The sequence below is a fragment of the Rhamphochromis longiceps genome, linkage group LG12 (genome assembly GCF_057381845.1).
Source record: "Rhamphochromis longiceps isolate RC_006_pf linkage group LG12, R_longiceps_female_GT1.1, whole genome shotgun sequence".
Lineage (NCBI taxonomy): Eukaryota > Metazoa > Chordata > Actinopteri > Cichliformes > Cichlidae > Rhamphochromis > Rhamphochromis longiceps.
In genome coordinates this window covers 35779160-35795062 of record NC_140568.1, presented here as the reverse complement: position 1 = coordinate 35795062, position 15903 = coordinate 35779160, and the positions used below count along the sequence as shown (strand labels likewise).

The 15903-nt window shown below is 39.1% G+C and overlaps 2 protein-coding genes across 4 annotated transcripts; one reads left to right on the top strand and one right to left on the bottom strand.

The window, feature by feature from the left end:
- Window positions 1-789: 789 nt before the first annotated feature.
- Window positions 790-11966, bottom strand: tut7 (terminal uridylyl transferase 7). 2 transcript variants are annotated; one of them, XM_085426100.1, is made up of 29 exons: window positions 11816-11966; window positions 10454-10879; window positions 10180-10334; window positions 9938-10054; window positions 9640-9817; window positions 9451-9539; window positions 9000-9051; window positions 8810-8879; window positions 8550-8676; window positions 8310-8429; window positions 8047-8181; window positions 7664-7841; window positions 6462-7162; window positions 6156-6306; window positions 5194-5280; window positions 4975-5075; window positions 4639-4696; window positions 4263-4366; window positions 4084-4173; window positions 3874-3987; window positions 3571-3645; window positions 3293-3470; window positions 3105-3152; window positions 2893-2984; window positions 2681-2796; window positions 2376-2575; window positions 2226-2293; window positions 2062-2131; window positions 790-881 (listed from the first exon to the last, which is right to left on the bottom strand). In XM_085426100.1, the coding sequence occupies exons 2-29, from the start codon at window positions 10857-10859 to the stop codon at window positions 823-825; spliced, it is 3939 nt and encodes a 1312-aa protein (XP_085282226.1). In that variant the 5' UTR covers window positions 10860-10879; window positions 11816-11966; the 3' UTR covers window positions 790-822. The 2 variants fall into 2 exon arrangements, with proteins under 2 accessions (XP_085282226.1, XP_085282228.1); XM_085426102.1 differs by lacking the exon at window positions 11816-11966 and adding an exon at window positions 11470-11663.
- ccno (cyclin O) lies at window positions 10705-14863 on the top strand. 2 transcript variants are annotated; one of them, XM_085426104.1, is made up of 4 exons: window positions 10705-10835; window positions 12801-12907; window positions 13285-13470; window positions 13550-14863. In XM_085426104.1, the coding sequence occupies exons 2-4, from the start codon at window positions 12845-12847 to the stop codon at window positions 14159-14161; spliced, it is 861 nt and encodes a 286-aa protein (XP_085282230.1). In that variant the 5' UTR covers window positions 10705-10835; window positions 12801-12844; the 3' UTR covers window positions 14162-14863. The 2 variants fall into 2 exon arrangements, with proteins under 2 accessions (XP_085282230.1, XP_085282229.1); XM_085426103.1 differs by having other exon boundaries at window positions 10710-10835; window positions 12311-12907.
- The last annotated feature ends 1040 nt before the right edge of the window (window positions 14864-15903 follow it).

The following is a 15903-nucleotide window of genomic DNA, read 5'->3' as shown; positions in this document are numbered from 1 at the left end:
GGCCATTAAAAAGGTATACTGCCATTAAGAAACATCTTTTCCCCAAATCTCTAAAACAACACTTAAGGGAAAAAAAAAAAGAAAAAAAAAAAAAAAGAACGCATATGAATTGAAACCTTTTTGGTTTAATGTGAAATAGCCTTGACGTTTTGATGTTGAGTAGCAGACTAATATCATAATCAGTTTATCATTTCAATCTGACTCACAGCTGTAACAGTGTTTATAAACGCTGGTCTACCAAATTAAAGGACGGTTGAACCTTCAAGTGTCCACCAAAACAATTAAAAATAAAATTTAGCATTAAAGATACAGTATGATGTCAAAAGATACCCTACTGGGATCTAAGCTATTAGTCGTCTAGGAGACTGTTATTTACATTCCAATTTTAAGAGATTTTACACCAAATTTGCAGTAATATTGCTTTAAATGTAAAAATTTTATATATACAAAAAACCAAACAAAAAAAACAAAACAAGGGAAAACCTCTTGACTGGCAAAGTATTTTAAGACATCACATGCATCACATGCATGCTTACTTGCTTATTTTCTTTAAATGAAAGCTTTAAAAAAAAAAAAAACCCTCTCAGGAGGAGCGTTTTGGGGGGAGAAAAAAAAAAAAACAACCCAAAAACAAAACCCACAACAATAAAAAGGCCCTATTTGGCTTCAAGTCAAGATGTCCTGGCTTTGGCTTTGAACGGGCTACTATTGGCCCAACAGTACCATTCAGATTTAAGGGTTTCTGGACTTTGGGTTGCTGTCTGCCTGGACAAAAGTAGAATCTGGTAGTTTTTTTTCTTTTTTTTTCTTTTTATTCACTTCTCATTCCACTGGGCTCTTCCTCTGACCAGAGCGACCCGAATTTCGGCAGGTTAAACTACCTGAAACAAACCAGAAAGCAGTCATCAACATTTATTACAAACACAATTTTCTAACTCAACAGCAGCATTAACACCCCCCCAATATTAAGAAGGTGACAAAACTAAGCAGACTGCTTGATCCACACAAACTGAACATTGCTTTATTGACCAAGAAAAAACAAAAACGCATTCAGGCAACAATACCAGGTACAATAACTCAGAGAATGTGTTCTAAGACCACATGGAAAACAACAGATAAAATAAGGACCAGAATGCTACATTTGAGGAAAAAGATCAGAAAGTGTTTGCTCCAGAGTCCAGAAAAAGATGGATGAATCTGAGCCTGCTGCATAGAAATCATGTCGTCTCTCATTATGAGCCCTAGACAATTGACCCAATGCAAAAATACACTGTCAACCAAGTCTAATTTCTCTGAAAATTGAAATTGCACTTTGTCTCCATAAATTACAGATAATTCTCGTTTAAAAAAAATAAAAAAAATAAAGTTGGCAAAATGTGTGCTTTAGGGATGGAAATACATGGTAAATGGCCTGCATTTGTATAGCGCTTTTCTAGTCCATAGGACCCCAAAGTGCTTTACACTACATTCAGTCATTCACCCATTCACACACTGGCGATAGCAAGCTACATTGTAGCCACAGCTGCCCTGGGGCGCACTGACAGAGGCGAGGCTGCCGGACACTGGCGCCACCGGGCCCTCTGACCACCACCAGTAGGCAAACACGGGGTTAGTATCTTGCCCAAGGATATTTGGCATGCAGCCAGGAGGCAGCCTGGGATCGAACCACCGACCTTCTGATTAGTGGCTGACCTGCTCTGCCACCTGAGCTACAGCCATCCCACATGTTGGGAAAGCATCACTTTTAAATTGGGTGCTAATTGTACATCTAATCAAAGGCTCACTATAGTGTTACTATACATGACTATGCTGGCTAACAATCCACAATTAAGTACAAATGCAGTGTAACTAAACTTAATGAAGACTTAACATAATAAATAGCCGTATGCTTATCTGTAGTTGCTATGATTATTTTGGACTAGTTGGGCCCAAATAGTTTAAATTACTTTCAATTTACAAACAAAATAAATCAAATACATGTTAAAATTAGCTACATAGTGCTAATAGTATAGGTTTGAGACATCTGATTCCATGCATAAAAAGTATGGGAAATTAAATTACCTGCTTGTGGACTTAATATCACATTTTGCTGCTTTCTCTTCTTCTTCTTATCTTCTTGTATAGGTATGCCCTAAAATAAAAGACAGCTCAAAAGATGTACACTTCTACAACTGTACAAAGCAGAATTAATTATAATTTAGGTTGACTGAAAACATACAACATACCTGTTTCTCTGTTTCTCGCAAATTCCTAAAGTGGGGTGAAGAAGAATAATTCTCCATTTTCACATTACCTGCCAAATGACAAGTGAATATTGAAAGTAAGTGACTTTTTTCATACTTCAAAGAATGTAAAGTGACCTTGCAGGTACTTACCAGCAGGGCTTCTGTACAGCTGGCAGTCCTTCTTGATGTGGGCAGTTGATCCACATAGGTAGCAGCAACGAATATCCACTCCATCCCTTTTCCGCCAGTGTTCACTTTTGTGTCTGACCTGATCCTTCGATTCCTCTGCTGTATCCATTTTGTCTTGTGGGTACTCTGGCCTTCTCTCCGAGTCCCTTCTATGTTTAGACCTGGTCCAAAATCATTGACGATGTAACATCAACATTAAGGCAGGCACACAAGGTGCTAACAGACTTAAGTAAATATTATGACAAAATACTTGAGATTGCACCCACTTCTTACGCAGGGGGCAGTCTTTCATGAAGTGGCCAATCTTTCCACAGATGCGACAGCAGCGATCATTGGGAGCCACTTCTCCTTCAGTAAGTACTTCAGGATCAAAGAAATACTCCTGGGAAAGATGCAGGTAAAACACAGTTTTAGTGCTGATTGGATAATATCACCACAATAAAAAAAAAAAAGTAATGTTCAGACAACAAATACAGACCATCTGACTGGGATACACAGGAGGAAAGTATCTGATGGGTGTGCCAAACACTCTTCTGCCATTGATAAAAGCCTTCATGATGAAATTTGTCACTGTTTTGATGACCAAAATAAAAACATGCACATTTTAAGTAGTGAAAAGTGCAAGAAAAATCATTGAGATGTTAGAAATGGGGAAAAAAAAATAAAAATAAAAATCTATATCCATCTTACTTTTCCTCGAGAGACCAGCACCCAAATTATGATTGAGATCAAATGGATCTGTGACAAAGAAAATGAACTTGAAAAATCTTCAAAAGCAGACATATACAATTACTTTGATTCAGCAAATAAAAATTACACATTTGATTGTGGATAAATTAGTTACAATACACTGCAGCAATAGTCTCACACAAGGCTACCTTCAATGACTATGTATTTGGATGTCCACTGCTTGTTGAAGGTGGTGAGGCGGGCATGCTGTCGGATACAGACAACATGCTCTCTGAAGTCAAAGTCCTCAGTGTAAAAGCGGAGTAGGCCGAGCCACAGCTCCCCCACAGTCTCGGTGTTCTTCCCATAGTGTGGCCAGTGACTGGGCTGAAGGTGGAAAGAGACGATATTGATGAGCTACTAAGACACAGTCTTACATTTATATTAACCATATTGTTTAGGCACAAATCAAATACAAAACACTTACTAGTGCTTTAAAATCATCAAAGAAGTACACATTCCAACCATCTACTAGTACTTCAGGCTTCTTCCCATCATGGATCTGCAAGAAACCAAGCAGTCAAGCTTGACACACGATATTGTGAAATACTTTAAATAACTACTACAAAGAGACTTGTTGACAAATTCATCCAAATGGAGGTATAAGTTTGTTGTTTAATTTAAGGGGATAAATGTATTTGAGACAACACTCACATAGACAAATCAACACATCTATGTGCAACTTGTAAAGAGAATACAATTGGCTCTTCTTTCAAACAGACATCTGTACCTCTTGCAGCACAGGGATAACTGGTGGGTCTCTCTGCTGAAGGAAGAACAGCACCATGAGGGTGTAGGCATATGACGAGAGGCTACCACGTGAAGCATCTCCAATGTCACACATCTGTAATGGAAGTGGAAACAACATTTTAACGTTGAACAATACAATAGCAAGAACACTTAAAGATGTCTTAGTCACAAGTCTGTAAAGCATGTTCACCTTGGCAAAAACCTTCATGACGTAACAGAGGATCTTCACTCTTCTGTCAATTGCAGCATACGTAGCTAGTAGGTGAGTGTTGTGCAAGGCCTGAGAAAAAAAACAAACAGAAACTGCAAATTTCAAAAGGTGCACATTTTCTTATTTTCAAATACATACAAAGACAAAAAGAGCCCCACCAGTGTGTTGTAGAGGCTTATATCTCCCTCCAAGCCAGTGCGAACATGGTAGAACTTCACAATGGGTACTTTTGCTGTAGTGATGGGAAGGATGTTCCTCAGACCTGATGTGGATACATAATGACATTACAGGCACTTATGGGGAAGATTAAGAACTTTATTCAATCATAATTTATTTCAGCTTAATGCATTTCTCATTAATGTAAATGGGTAAGTAACATTTTGTTTAAGGTGAATTATTTTAAAGATTATATTAGAACTTTAGAATCTCTTAAAACCAGAACAGTTTGTCATTTGATCAAAACTGACAGTTGCTGGTTGCAGACAAAATAAAGTGCATGAATGTCAGTTTCGTACCACAGCTACTATGTCTTACCTGGGTGTTTCTTTAGCGATCTTGCCAAGCTTTCAATGATGTTGATGCAGTTAATATCCTATGATGGAATGAAGGCAAAAATGATTTAATATAAGCTCCTGCTAGATAATAAGTAATTCAACCATAACAATGAAAAGGAACAAGGGCAACTTGCCTCCAAGTAAAATAATATTACCAATGTATTCTTCAAGCATATTGGCAGATCAAATACGCATCAACTTCAAGTCGTCATTAGAAGCTTGATAAATCAAGTTGGTGTAAATTAAAGATCAACTGCAGCTGGTTCCCTGATGAACAGAACCAAAACTACATGGTAAAGAATTATTGATAACTCACATCTATGGTTTCTTGTCCTTCCAACACCATGCAGATGTCCAGGTCACTCTGTCTAAATCCAAAGCCATTTTTGGATGAGCCAAACAGTTGTAACTGAGCACCTGTGATTTAAAATAAATAATCAACACATGATTTGTTAACCAAATCATTCAGATGCATCATCACGCCAATTCAATTTAAAAAAAAAAAAAAAAAAAAAAGTTAAAAGATCAACTTCACCAGGAAACTGTCTTCTCACAAAAATCTCAAGGTCTTGAAGGATGTGCTCTCTTACACCCACTTCCAGTTCATCTGGGGCGAAATCACCTTAAAAATGAATGAATGATATTTAGTGACCAAGTAATTTACTGGACACAAGCACTATTCCACCAAAAGTGGTCTTAAATAACTGGCTTTACAACAGGACTCAGGAAATAACGTTATATGAACATGCCAATTAGACATATTATGATAACTAACTACAATTAACAATCAAGTTGTTGATTAATATCAAAACAACTTGAAACAACTTAAAAAAAACAAACAAACTCAAAACTGTTTTTGGCTCATTTTTGCCTGTTTTATATTGTCCGTTTTACCTTTTTATCATTTGTTATCTTATGTGCAGCACTTTGACTGTCTAGAAAGGTGCTATATAAATAAATAATTTTATTTATACAAAATTTTGTGAAACAGTCACATAAGCTGAGGTCCAGTGGATGGTATACTACACTTTTCATGCACCTGCATTAAGCTCTTTTTAGAGTTGTGTACATTTTAACACTTTAAAGTTTAACATATTCTCATCCCACATGTTAAACCATAAACTCACACAAATTTTACCAGATAAGCCTAAAACCACGGATACAGCTGTGTTTTCTTCCAAAGCACTTTTTAAATCTTACATAAAATTTTGCTTAAGTGCTAATGATTAGAACTCAAAAAAACATGAACAGGTGGACTTCATTAAGTTGAAATGAGGAACTTGCAATAATTAAGAGTTTGTTGAGTCCAACAGTATGAAAATGTTTGCATGAGCCTCATTTTTAAAACTTGTTCATACCATCGACAAAAACAATTTATTTCTCAACCATTTGAAATACATTTGTATATTTTTGTCATTGTATGTATTACTAAAATTTGCAAGAGTAGAAATATGACATCACAATGCAGGTAAGGGTTACATGTCCCATAATACTCACTGTAACACTGCTCACAGACTTTGTTGAGGACACTGAGAAACTCTGGTGTTACTGGGGGCAAGGGGTCAAGCTGCACTTTCTTGAAATCTTCTGGACAATCTTTCTTCAAATGTCCATCACGTTTGCACAAGCTGCACACGACCATGTGGGACTATGTGATATTGAAAGGAGTTACACATATAGTTTTCCTCACTTACAACCTAAATCTTTACCATACAACTTTAAAATTTTATGTGTTCTTTGTTTAATCAAATTACACAATTGCAAATGCTGCCAGTAACTGATGACAAGTGAAGGCAAACTTACCTTTCCTCTGGTGAAAGCTTGCTTGGTGAACTCATAAGATGGTCTGCTTTGTTTTTCATTTTTATTTTCTGGTGTTTCATCTTTAATTTGAGAAACACTGACAGGTGCCAAATCCACTTCCTCCTCCTCTTCCTCATCCATTGAACCAGGTGTGTCCAAATCTGGACCCTCCTCATCGGACAAAAGCTCCTCCCCTGAGATCTCGTCCACTAGGAAAATCTCTTCATCCTCTATGGTGAAGCTGTCCAGGTGGTCTCTGTTATGCATGTCGACATCAATATTTATGTCATCATCCTGCTCGTCTTCATCATCCTCATCCTCCGAAAGGCTGCTTTTGCCCAAGTCCAATTTTTCTTTTTCCCGCTCTTCATCTGAGTCACTGAATTCTTCAATTTCCTCCTCTTCCTCAATAATGCAATCAGAGTCCTCAGGGCCATTTTCTACAGATTTAGATTGGCTCGTATATTTTGAATGAATGCTGAGATTACTGAAATCTGACAAGCACACACTCTCGTCATTCAAAGCCTTAGCATTGGCCCCTTGAACATATCCTCCCTTCAGTCCTCTTTTGTGATTAGCAGCTGGTGTATTGAGTGACTGTGCAAAGTACTTGTATGTGGTTTTGAGGCAGTGGAGGATGTACTCGTACATTTGCTGGCTGTTCACTGTGCGGGCCACATTTCTCTTCACGGCAAACGGGTCTGAAACAGAACCATTTGTAAACATTAGAACACATAAAAGAAGTCTCTTCATCACAGTGGTTTATAAACGCACCTTAGCCACTGCAACTGGACACAAACAACCAGGTTTGGGGAGGGGGAGGTGGGGGGTTAAATTGAATTAATAACTTCGAAAAGGGTGGGATAAGGGGTATACAATAGTTTGTTGATTATTTTGCACTGAGCTTTAAGCAAAATTACACTTTAAAATAAAGTATTACAAGTAAAACTACAATTAATAGTTAATGACTGATAAAAAAAACAAAACTGTGGGTTGTTAACTTTTCCAACGTCTGAAACGGGGTATGCAAGAAAAAGTATGAGAACCACTGCTTTAATCCATGAATCAAACAGAAATAAAAATCTAGGTTTGGACAGAATCAACAGAGAAATAAGCAACATTAAAACAGATTCTGTGTGACCACTTCTCCTTACAGAAGTATCAAGACATGAAAATGATTCAAACATAACAAAGCTTCTGACCCTCTACAGCGATCCGCTTTTTAGGCCAGTCTTTCATCTCTCTGGAGAGGACAGCACCAGTCCGCACACTGATTATATTGTCAGCCATGATGAACTCCAGGGAATAGAAGCGAAGCATTTCGACCCAGAGAAGTCCAACTTCCACTGGTGGATGAGGACTTTGAAACACCAGCGGAACCTGCAAGACAGCCTGATATTACTAAGAGTCTGAAAAATTATCACTCAAGTTTTCAATTTATTTAACAGCCTTTTAAAAAAAAAGAAAAAAGAAAAAAAAAAACACAAAACAAAACAAAACCTGTCTCCAAATACAAGTCAAAATTATATTTTCTGTTCTTTGGAAGTCTTTCAGTTTATTTATGTGTGTCCATCTTCATGATTACCTTCCCCTTTATGGAGTTGCCTTCTGCTGGTTGAGATGACTCCTTGGAGGAAGGGGTGTAGGCCCAGTGTAAATACCCATCCTCTGTATGAGTAAGGTTGAAGTCTGACAGCCGGCTGAGAGAAAACACTTTGATCTAAAGATGGGCAGATGTTTGCATCAGTTTATTCCAAAATAATCCTAAAAAGAGTCAATAATGAAAAGCAAAACTAATATGGTTTTTTTTTGTTTTTTTTAAGGATGGAAATGAAAATAAAGACTTACATCTTGGTTGAAATAGGTAGGCAAGAGAGGTTCTTTGCGCTTCTGTAAGTAGAAGATAACCAAAAGGGCAAAGACATATGGTGGTAGACTCCCCTCTTCTGCGCGATCAATTTCACAGATCTTAACAGAAAGCCAAAAATGATGTTAAGAACAAATGCAACTTTGAAAAAAAGAAATGAGTGAATAGTTTTGATGCCTTTGCTAATGTGAGGAACAAGTCTTTGTCTACTAGAAACATACCCGGGCCCAGCGTCTGAAGCCCAAAACCAGTGGCATGAGGAGAGGCTCCTGAGTCGCCAGGGCAGAAAGATATGTGGTGGTTTGGAACGCGTTTTCATTCCCTGCACTAACTTTGCAGATTAGACCACTGTTGAGGAGGAAGGGGGAACAAAAAAATAAGTTAATTTTAATTTGGAGTTTTATGCTCTTGTGGTATGAGCACTGTTAATATTCTCTTGTCACATGCAATAAAAACCCATGTAACTGCAAATGATACAGACCTACTTCTCTCTTTACAGATGACCACAGGCACCCTGGCATGAAAGTCCGCCTCCATCTCAACAAACAGAGCTGAGAATAGCACAACACAAACAATTTAAACTTTCCATGACACTCAAGCACATGACTGAGTTTACCATGTCTGAAAGATTTCTTCAAGACTCTTGAGTCTAAAATGAAAACAAAACTCACAGCTCACAGAGAGGCACTCCTTAACCAACATCAAGACATCTGGCTGATGCATCTGTGAATACATTCCATTTCAAAGCCTTTATACAGCATAAATATAATATTAAAAAGAACATAATTATGGTGCATGCTACAAGCACAGCATACGCAACACAACTTGTGAAATCTAAAATCAAGTGAAATTATATTTTTCCCGCCACCCACACCACCACATCTTACCTTTGCCATATACTAATATTTTTGCTGTCATCTCTTGTATTTGTTCCCTTAAATAATGTCACCCTAAACCCACGTAACTTGTAACATATACATGCAGATGAAAGACTTCTTCCCCTAGCTATTATTCTCCTAACAGGCCTCCAGTTTTAATTTTTAACATTAATATCATTATAAAATTAACATAAAATACAATAAAATTGTATCACACATCATGAACTCACACTGTGTTACTCACGTGAGTTGGATACTGAATGTCAATGTTGACATCAGAATCCTTGAATCCAAATTTAGTGCAAGATGATCCATAAAGCCTGAGTCGGACCTCTATAGATGAGAGAAAGCAGGTAAATATTGCTACGATTTTAATAACACTGAAAGAGCACAGTTGTTGTATATTATGAACTTTCCTCTTTATGTGTCTTACCAGGCAGAACAGACAGGAGGAGATCTTGCATGGTGGAGACAACACACCGTCTCTTCTCAACGTCCAGGTCGTTCAGACCATGTTCCTGGACAACAGCATCTAGTACTGCACTTATAGCACTGATCTGCTCTGGACTAGGAGGCAGGATCTCAGTCAGCATCAGCTGCTCTTGTCGCTCCTATAAGTCAACATGCAAATACAGGAAAGGGGTCTTGATCACAGCCTTTAATACATAAAAACTACTACTCCACAATAGCAACACAGTAATACAATCTATATACGGTAAATGTAAAATAACCTTGGCCCTTCTCTTGTGCCGTTTGTCCCGAATATGCTTGTAAGCTTCAGACACAGACTCTAGGAGAACATCACACAGGGCACAGTTGTAAAGAGCAGCAGGGTTGCTGTGGGACCTCTAAAACAATTGTACAACACACACAAAAAAAAAAAAAAAAATTACACCGTTAGAAATATCTGTAAATCACCTACACCAACCAACTCAAACATTACATCACCTCTTACGGCTTTTAGGGTCTGTACCTTCTTTAGGCTGTAGATCTCGTCCCTGTTAAGCCGCCTCTCTGCTTGCCGTAGGTTGCGCAGCTCTTTGTTTGAGAGTGTGGACTCTTCAATCACAAAGCCCCTGTTCTCTTCAGCAAAAGCTTTCTTCTTGTTTCTGTTACGCCGTCTTTTGCCTTTGAAAATGAGAAATGCAGGGGGAAGTATGAATTTCTAGTTTGTTTTCAACATAGACTTTGTGATAAAGCTGAAAGTGTTTCATTCCTTCTGCAGAGACTGACTTCCAGACATTTACCTGATTTTTGAAAACCATCATCCGTGGCTTCTCTCCTTCCCTGTTCCCTGTCCTCCTTTGGACTTTCTCCTTGCATACCCCTCCTCCAGCTCTGCTGTGGGCGCTCTCTCCAGTTATCTTCCTGAGGACCTGAGAACCACCGGACATCATCTCTCTGTGAGGGGCTGTGGCCTCCTCTTAATCCACCAGGAGAGTGGCTTAGGGGCCCCAGTCCTCCCTTCTTAGGGCTGGCCCTGTAAGGCCCACCTTGATTTTTCTTGGCCTGCTGGCCTCCATCTGATCTGAAGTTCTGTCCTCGCACCTGGTCCTGCATCCACCAGCTTTCTCCCTTCTCTGCCGCTGCTGCTGCCGCCCCCCTCTCCCTGCCGCCTTGCTTAGCCCGGTAAGGCCTGCCAGAGTTTTCCATGATACACTGCTGTGATAAAACTGCAAGATAAAATGTCCAGTTAATGTGGTAATAGTCCTTATGTAATCAAAACAGCACTAACACAAACTGTGTTACAAGAGACCTGCCAAACGTCTGCGTTTGGCAGAAGTCCCTTGTTTGAAGAAGCAGTGTCCCATTTCAGTTCATTTTATTTTGGCATGTAGAAAAACGTATATTGGTTGTAACTGCTCACAATTTTCACAACTTGCCATGTAATCCATACCAGACTGTTGCACAATTTATATAGGCGATGCCGCATTTTTATTTTTCAGCTCAGCACCTACTCGAAAATGCTGAGCCAATAGGTAGCGGGTGATAAAAACGGTAATATTAACCTCTCTAAAACACTGGCTGACTTCTGCAAACTCGGGTTAACAGTTAACCCTTTTTCAATGGACATGAACGCTGACATTCCTAAAATAAAAATTAAAAAACAAAAGCTTGTTTTAAATGTCAACATTTTTACGTCACTATTTTTAGTATAACACAGCCGCTTAGTTAGCTGAAATAGTTTGCGCACACACGTAAAGCCTAACCCAAACTACAGGATTGTGAGATTATGACATGGTGAAGACGTTAGCTAGCTTACCTAGCTTCAGCAGCGTTATTATTTGACTCTACTGTTACTTCTTCTACTTCCTCGAGCTGGTGGTTTATAACTTTGCCACCTCAGTGCCTTACAACTCGTCAACAAATAAGTGCTAGTAACCGCACTTGTTAGCTCCTGCTGCAACACAGTTACAGCAATGCTAACGCTAGCTACACATACTTAGCTTGCTAGCACAGGCACTTAAGGGTAACAGCTAGCAGCGGCTTTCGTCCCTGTTTCTTGCAATTTTTTGTCGAGCTGCCCAGCCTACAGCTGAGATAAAGGCAGCCATTAATTACACGCTAGCTTGTACTATACACGTGTATTATTAAATAAATCAAAATACCTCCCGCTAGTGCACAGAGGACATAGTTGAAGCCTTGTTCAGTTCTGACTTGGCACGCTCTCTTGTCTTGCACTAGAGTTTGAAAGGTGACATAGGAGCCGTTTATTTTCTAGTCGTCAGCGGCCGTGTTCCGCCCACCGCAAAAAAGAAAAAGAAACTGATATATTGCACAGAAATTAAATTTTTAATACTTATAAAAACATCGTGAATATTAAGAACTTTATACACTGCTCACATTTTTGTAGTATACTTGAAATTATAATGTTGTTATTATTGTTAATAATTTTCTGATGTTAGCATGATTATAGGAAGAACAAGAAGAAGAAAAATACATGTATCAAATCTAAACTATTTCATATACATTTCACATGTGAACATTTCATATGTAGGCTTTCTATAAAATAATAAGCCCAAGTAATTTGATGTTTTTTCTGCAAAAAGTTAAAGGGCAAGGCATCTATTGTCTTTTAATCTCTCTCTCTCTCGTGACTTAAGAGTATAACATAGATGGTGCCAGTGATTGTTTAGCTTTGGTTGCCCGGGGTCACAGGAGAGCCGTGAGCTGCCTGAGCGGGGAAGACCCCGCGAAAACTGACGTCATCAGAGAGAACTCCCCACTAAATCCAGAAACCAGCATCCAGGAGACTGCTGCTGTGGACTCACTGCTCTCAGTAGCCTAAATACGCAGTCGCTGGCCTAACAGCGTGTGTGCAAACCGGCTCTAGTCAGACACTGGAGATGGTGTCTTTTGAGAACTGTGAAGGTGGTTTCGACAGTGTTTTCAAAAGGAGCCGAATGAACGTCGCCTCTCCTTCTCCAGAAACTCTCACGCTGGCTCAACAGCGCCAAACTGCTCGGAATAGAAAACAGAAACTCGTGTCCAAATTAAGAGACTCTGGTTTTGAAGAAGATTTGGCATGCTCCCCGATTTCATCCCCAGCTAAGAATGAGATTTCCCTGCTCATGTCACAAAAACCTGTTGCAGGGCAACTCTGCAGCTGGTACCTTCAGTACGGAGACATCGGGTTTATGATCCAAAGGGAGAAAGAGGCGCAGTTTCATCCCTGCAAAAGCCTGGCACGCCAACCGCAAGTAAGACACTTACAGCTTGTAACTAAATGAACCGTGTTAGACGTATATTTATACTTTTTTGACTACTTAAAAAAATTAAAATATATTTGTTGTCATATAAATTGAACTGGTAATTCACTCCTTTTGTTTAAAGGCAGATAGTTAAATGTTCCAGTGAGAGTGACTTCCAGATATTAATTAGTTCTATTGTTCAACTAAAGAAACACCTGAGATGCAGAATACATGACGATTTTAGGACCATTTACTGATAATATGTAGGGTACTGTACTGTGAAATGCCAGAAAATATATACCTTGTTGTACATTAAGAGCACATCACATTTAAGAACCAAGGTCACTAAAAGTTTTTATTTTGATGAGTGTGTGTTTTACATACAGTTGACCGCAGAGGCCCGCTGTAAGCTGGTCAGCTGGCTCATCCCTGTGCACAAACATTTCCGTCTGTCTTTCGAGTGTTGCTGCTTGGCTGTGAACATCATGGACAGGTTCCTGGCCTCCACACCTGTTGCTGCTGACTGCTTCCAGCTCATTGGTGTCACCGCACTTCTCCTAGCCAGTAAACAGGTTTGTGTGGTATGCTCGTGGAGCAGACGGTTTGTGTTTTTGGATATCATTCTACTATCCTTTTCTTTGTCCTCTGCAGGTGGAGGTCTGCTCACCACGAATCAGCCATCTCTTGTCATTGTGCTGTGATGTGTTCACCAAAGAGCAGCTCTGCAACCTGGAGTGTCTCATCCTGCTTCGTCTTAACTTCCGCCTCTCTGCACCCACCCTGGCCTTTTTTCTAGACTATTACACCAACTGCATCGAGGCTTCACAGCTAGTGACTAGGAACAAAGGTGATGACAGGATTTCAAGGATGAATCCTGACCCAAAAATGCCCAGGCAGTGCAGCAACCTTGCACAAAATGTTTGTGAGCTGACTCTTGCAGACTATGCTTTCAACAAATACCCTCCATCACTGACTGCCAGCTGTGCACTGAGAGTAGCTAGTGAGTTACTGAAAAGTAAACAAGGTCTTCCTGAGCATGAAACCATCCATTCACACGAAGTTCAGTGGGACAGTTTTGTGGATGAACTATGCACACAGTCAGTTTCTTTTCAGCCAACAGGCAATTCTCAGCATTATGAGGGAGACTCACTAGCAGTGAAAGATGACAGCTACAAACAGAGTCTAGTGCAGGAATGCAAAGACAACCTGAAGCTGCTGGTGTCATTAAACCTGGAGACATTGGATGTGATGTCTACTATGTGACTACATGAGTGTGACTATTTTGATAACAGCAATTTAAATTCCCCTTTAATTGTGGGTTATAGTGTTATATCTTAAACAAAGAAGTGAGGATAAGATATCTATTTGGGGGGGTTTTGGTGCTCAGAATTCTTGTGTTTATGCAGACCTACTTTTACTTATACATACCTCATAGACAGTCAACCGTTTACAGCTACAGGATGCTTATGATTTAGCATTGCTTTTTATTTATTTAAGATAATTTACTATATAATTATGAAGTATATTGAAATATAATTTTTATTTTTCATTATTTTTAACAAAAAGTCAGAATCCTCTGTATGCCAGTTTATTTGTTGTGGGTTTATGAGTTTTGTTAGTTTTGGAACATCTTTAATGAAGAAAAATGTGTTGTAATGAATTGATTGCTACAGTTAATTAAAATCATCTTCAAACGCATTTGTCCCGGTTTCTAAACTTATTGTGATTCATTGCAACTTATGTTTACTGTTGAAATAAATCAGCTATAAGCAAGATGTGCCACACGAAGTGTGAGCTACCACAAAGAATGCAGCTAAAATAATTTTGACTATCATATGAAACAGAATAAAATTAATTAAAATGACAACTTAAAGAATACATGTGAGTCAAAAACATAAAAATCTGCCTTGATTACATGCATAGGTAATCATGACACCTGAGAAAAAGCAGTTGAATGTCTGTTTGCAAATTCTTTGTATTTTAATAGACGTGGAAGTGGAGTCTCAGTTTTCACAGCACTGCAGTATTAAATGACTGATGACAAAATGTCACCCCAGAAAGCACGTTTTTTACAAGTATAAATCCAATACCCCCCACCCTACACACACACACACACACACACACACACACACACACACACACACACACACACACACACACACACACACACACACACACACACACACACGACCATGAAAGTGCTGTAAATGTGAGGATAAGACCTTGTGTGTAACATTACTTTCTTCAATGTACTGACTCTTGTGGCTCTCCAACACGGGCTATTGTGCTTGTTTGTCTGGAAGTCCGTTTACCCTCGTTTTTTGTTTACCCTTGGCTATATTATGTGAAACCAAATTGTGCCATCCCAGTTTGGTCAATCGAGGGGCTTTATCTGATAATCCATTACGCGTGGCAGCTCGACCTGCTGACACAGTGTCGACCACACAGGTGTATTCAGCGTTAAGGGTACTCTTGTTTGTTTACTAATAGAGGCATTTGTCACGACTGTTTACTGAGCTGTCGGCTGTAATTGCCCTTTTCCTTTTCCCCTGCTCTTTAACTGTAGCAGAAGGATTGTACCTAAGCTAATTAGATATTTTACGCACAGTAAGATGGAAATTACGCACTGACTGTTATGGTCGCAAACATGCTATTAAATAAATTGATGAGGATTTATTAATAAATACATAAAATATGTAATAATTATTACGATATATAATTATAAAATAAGATATTTTGGCGACTTTATTTTGTGACGCTCAGCTTGCACAACATCTGTTGTTTATGTACGCCATACAATACATGAGCCTAAGGCATTTTTCTAAACATTTCAGTATGTCCAAAAGAAACCATAGCCAGCATCTGGCACAGGGACTAGCTGAATGCTCAAGGAAAGCAGGTCTGAGGCAAGGAACACCTGCTGTAGCCTAATGGCGCCGTTACGCGCGGCACCACTGTTACACTTCAGAAAACCGTTAGTCTGCACCCGTTTAATCTCCGAGGAC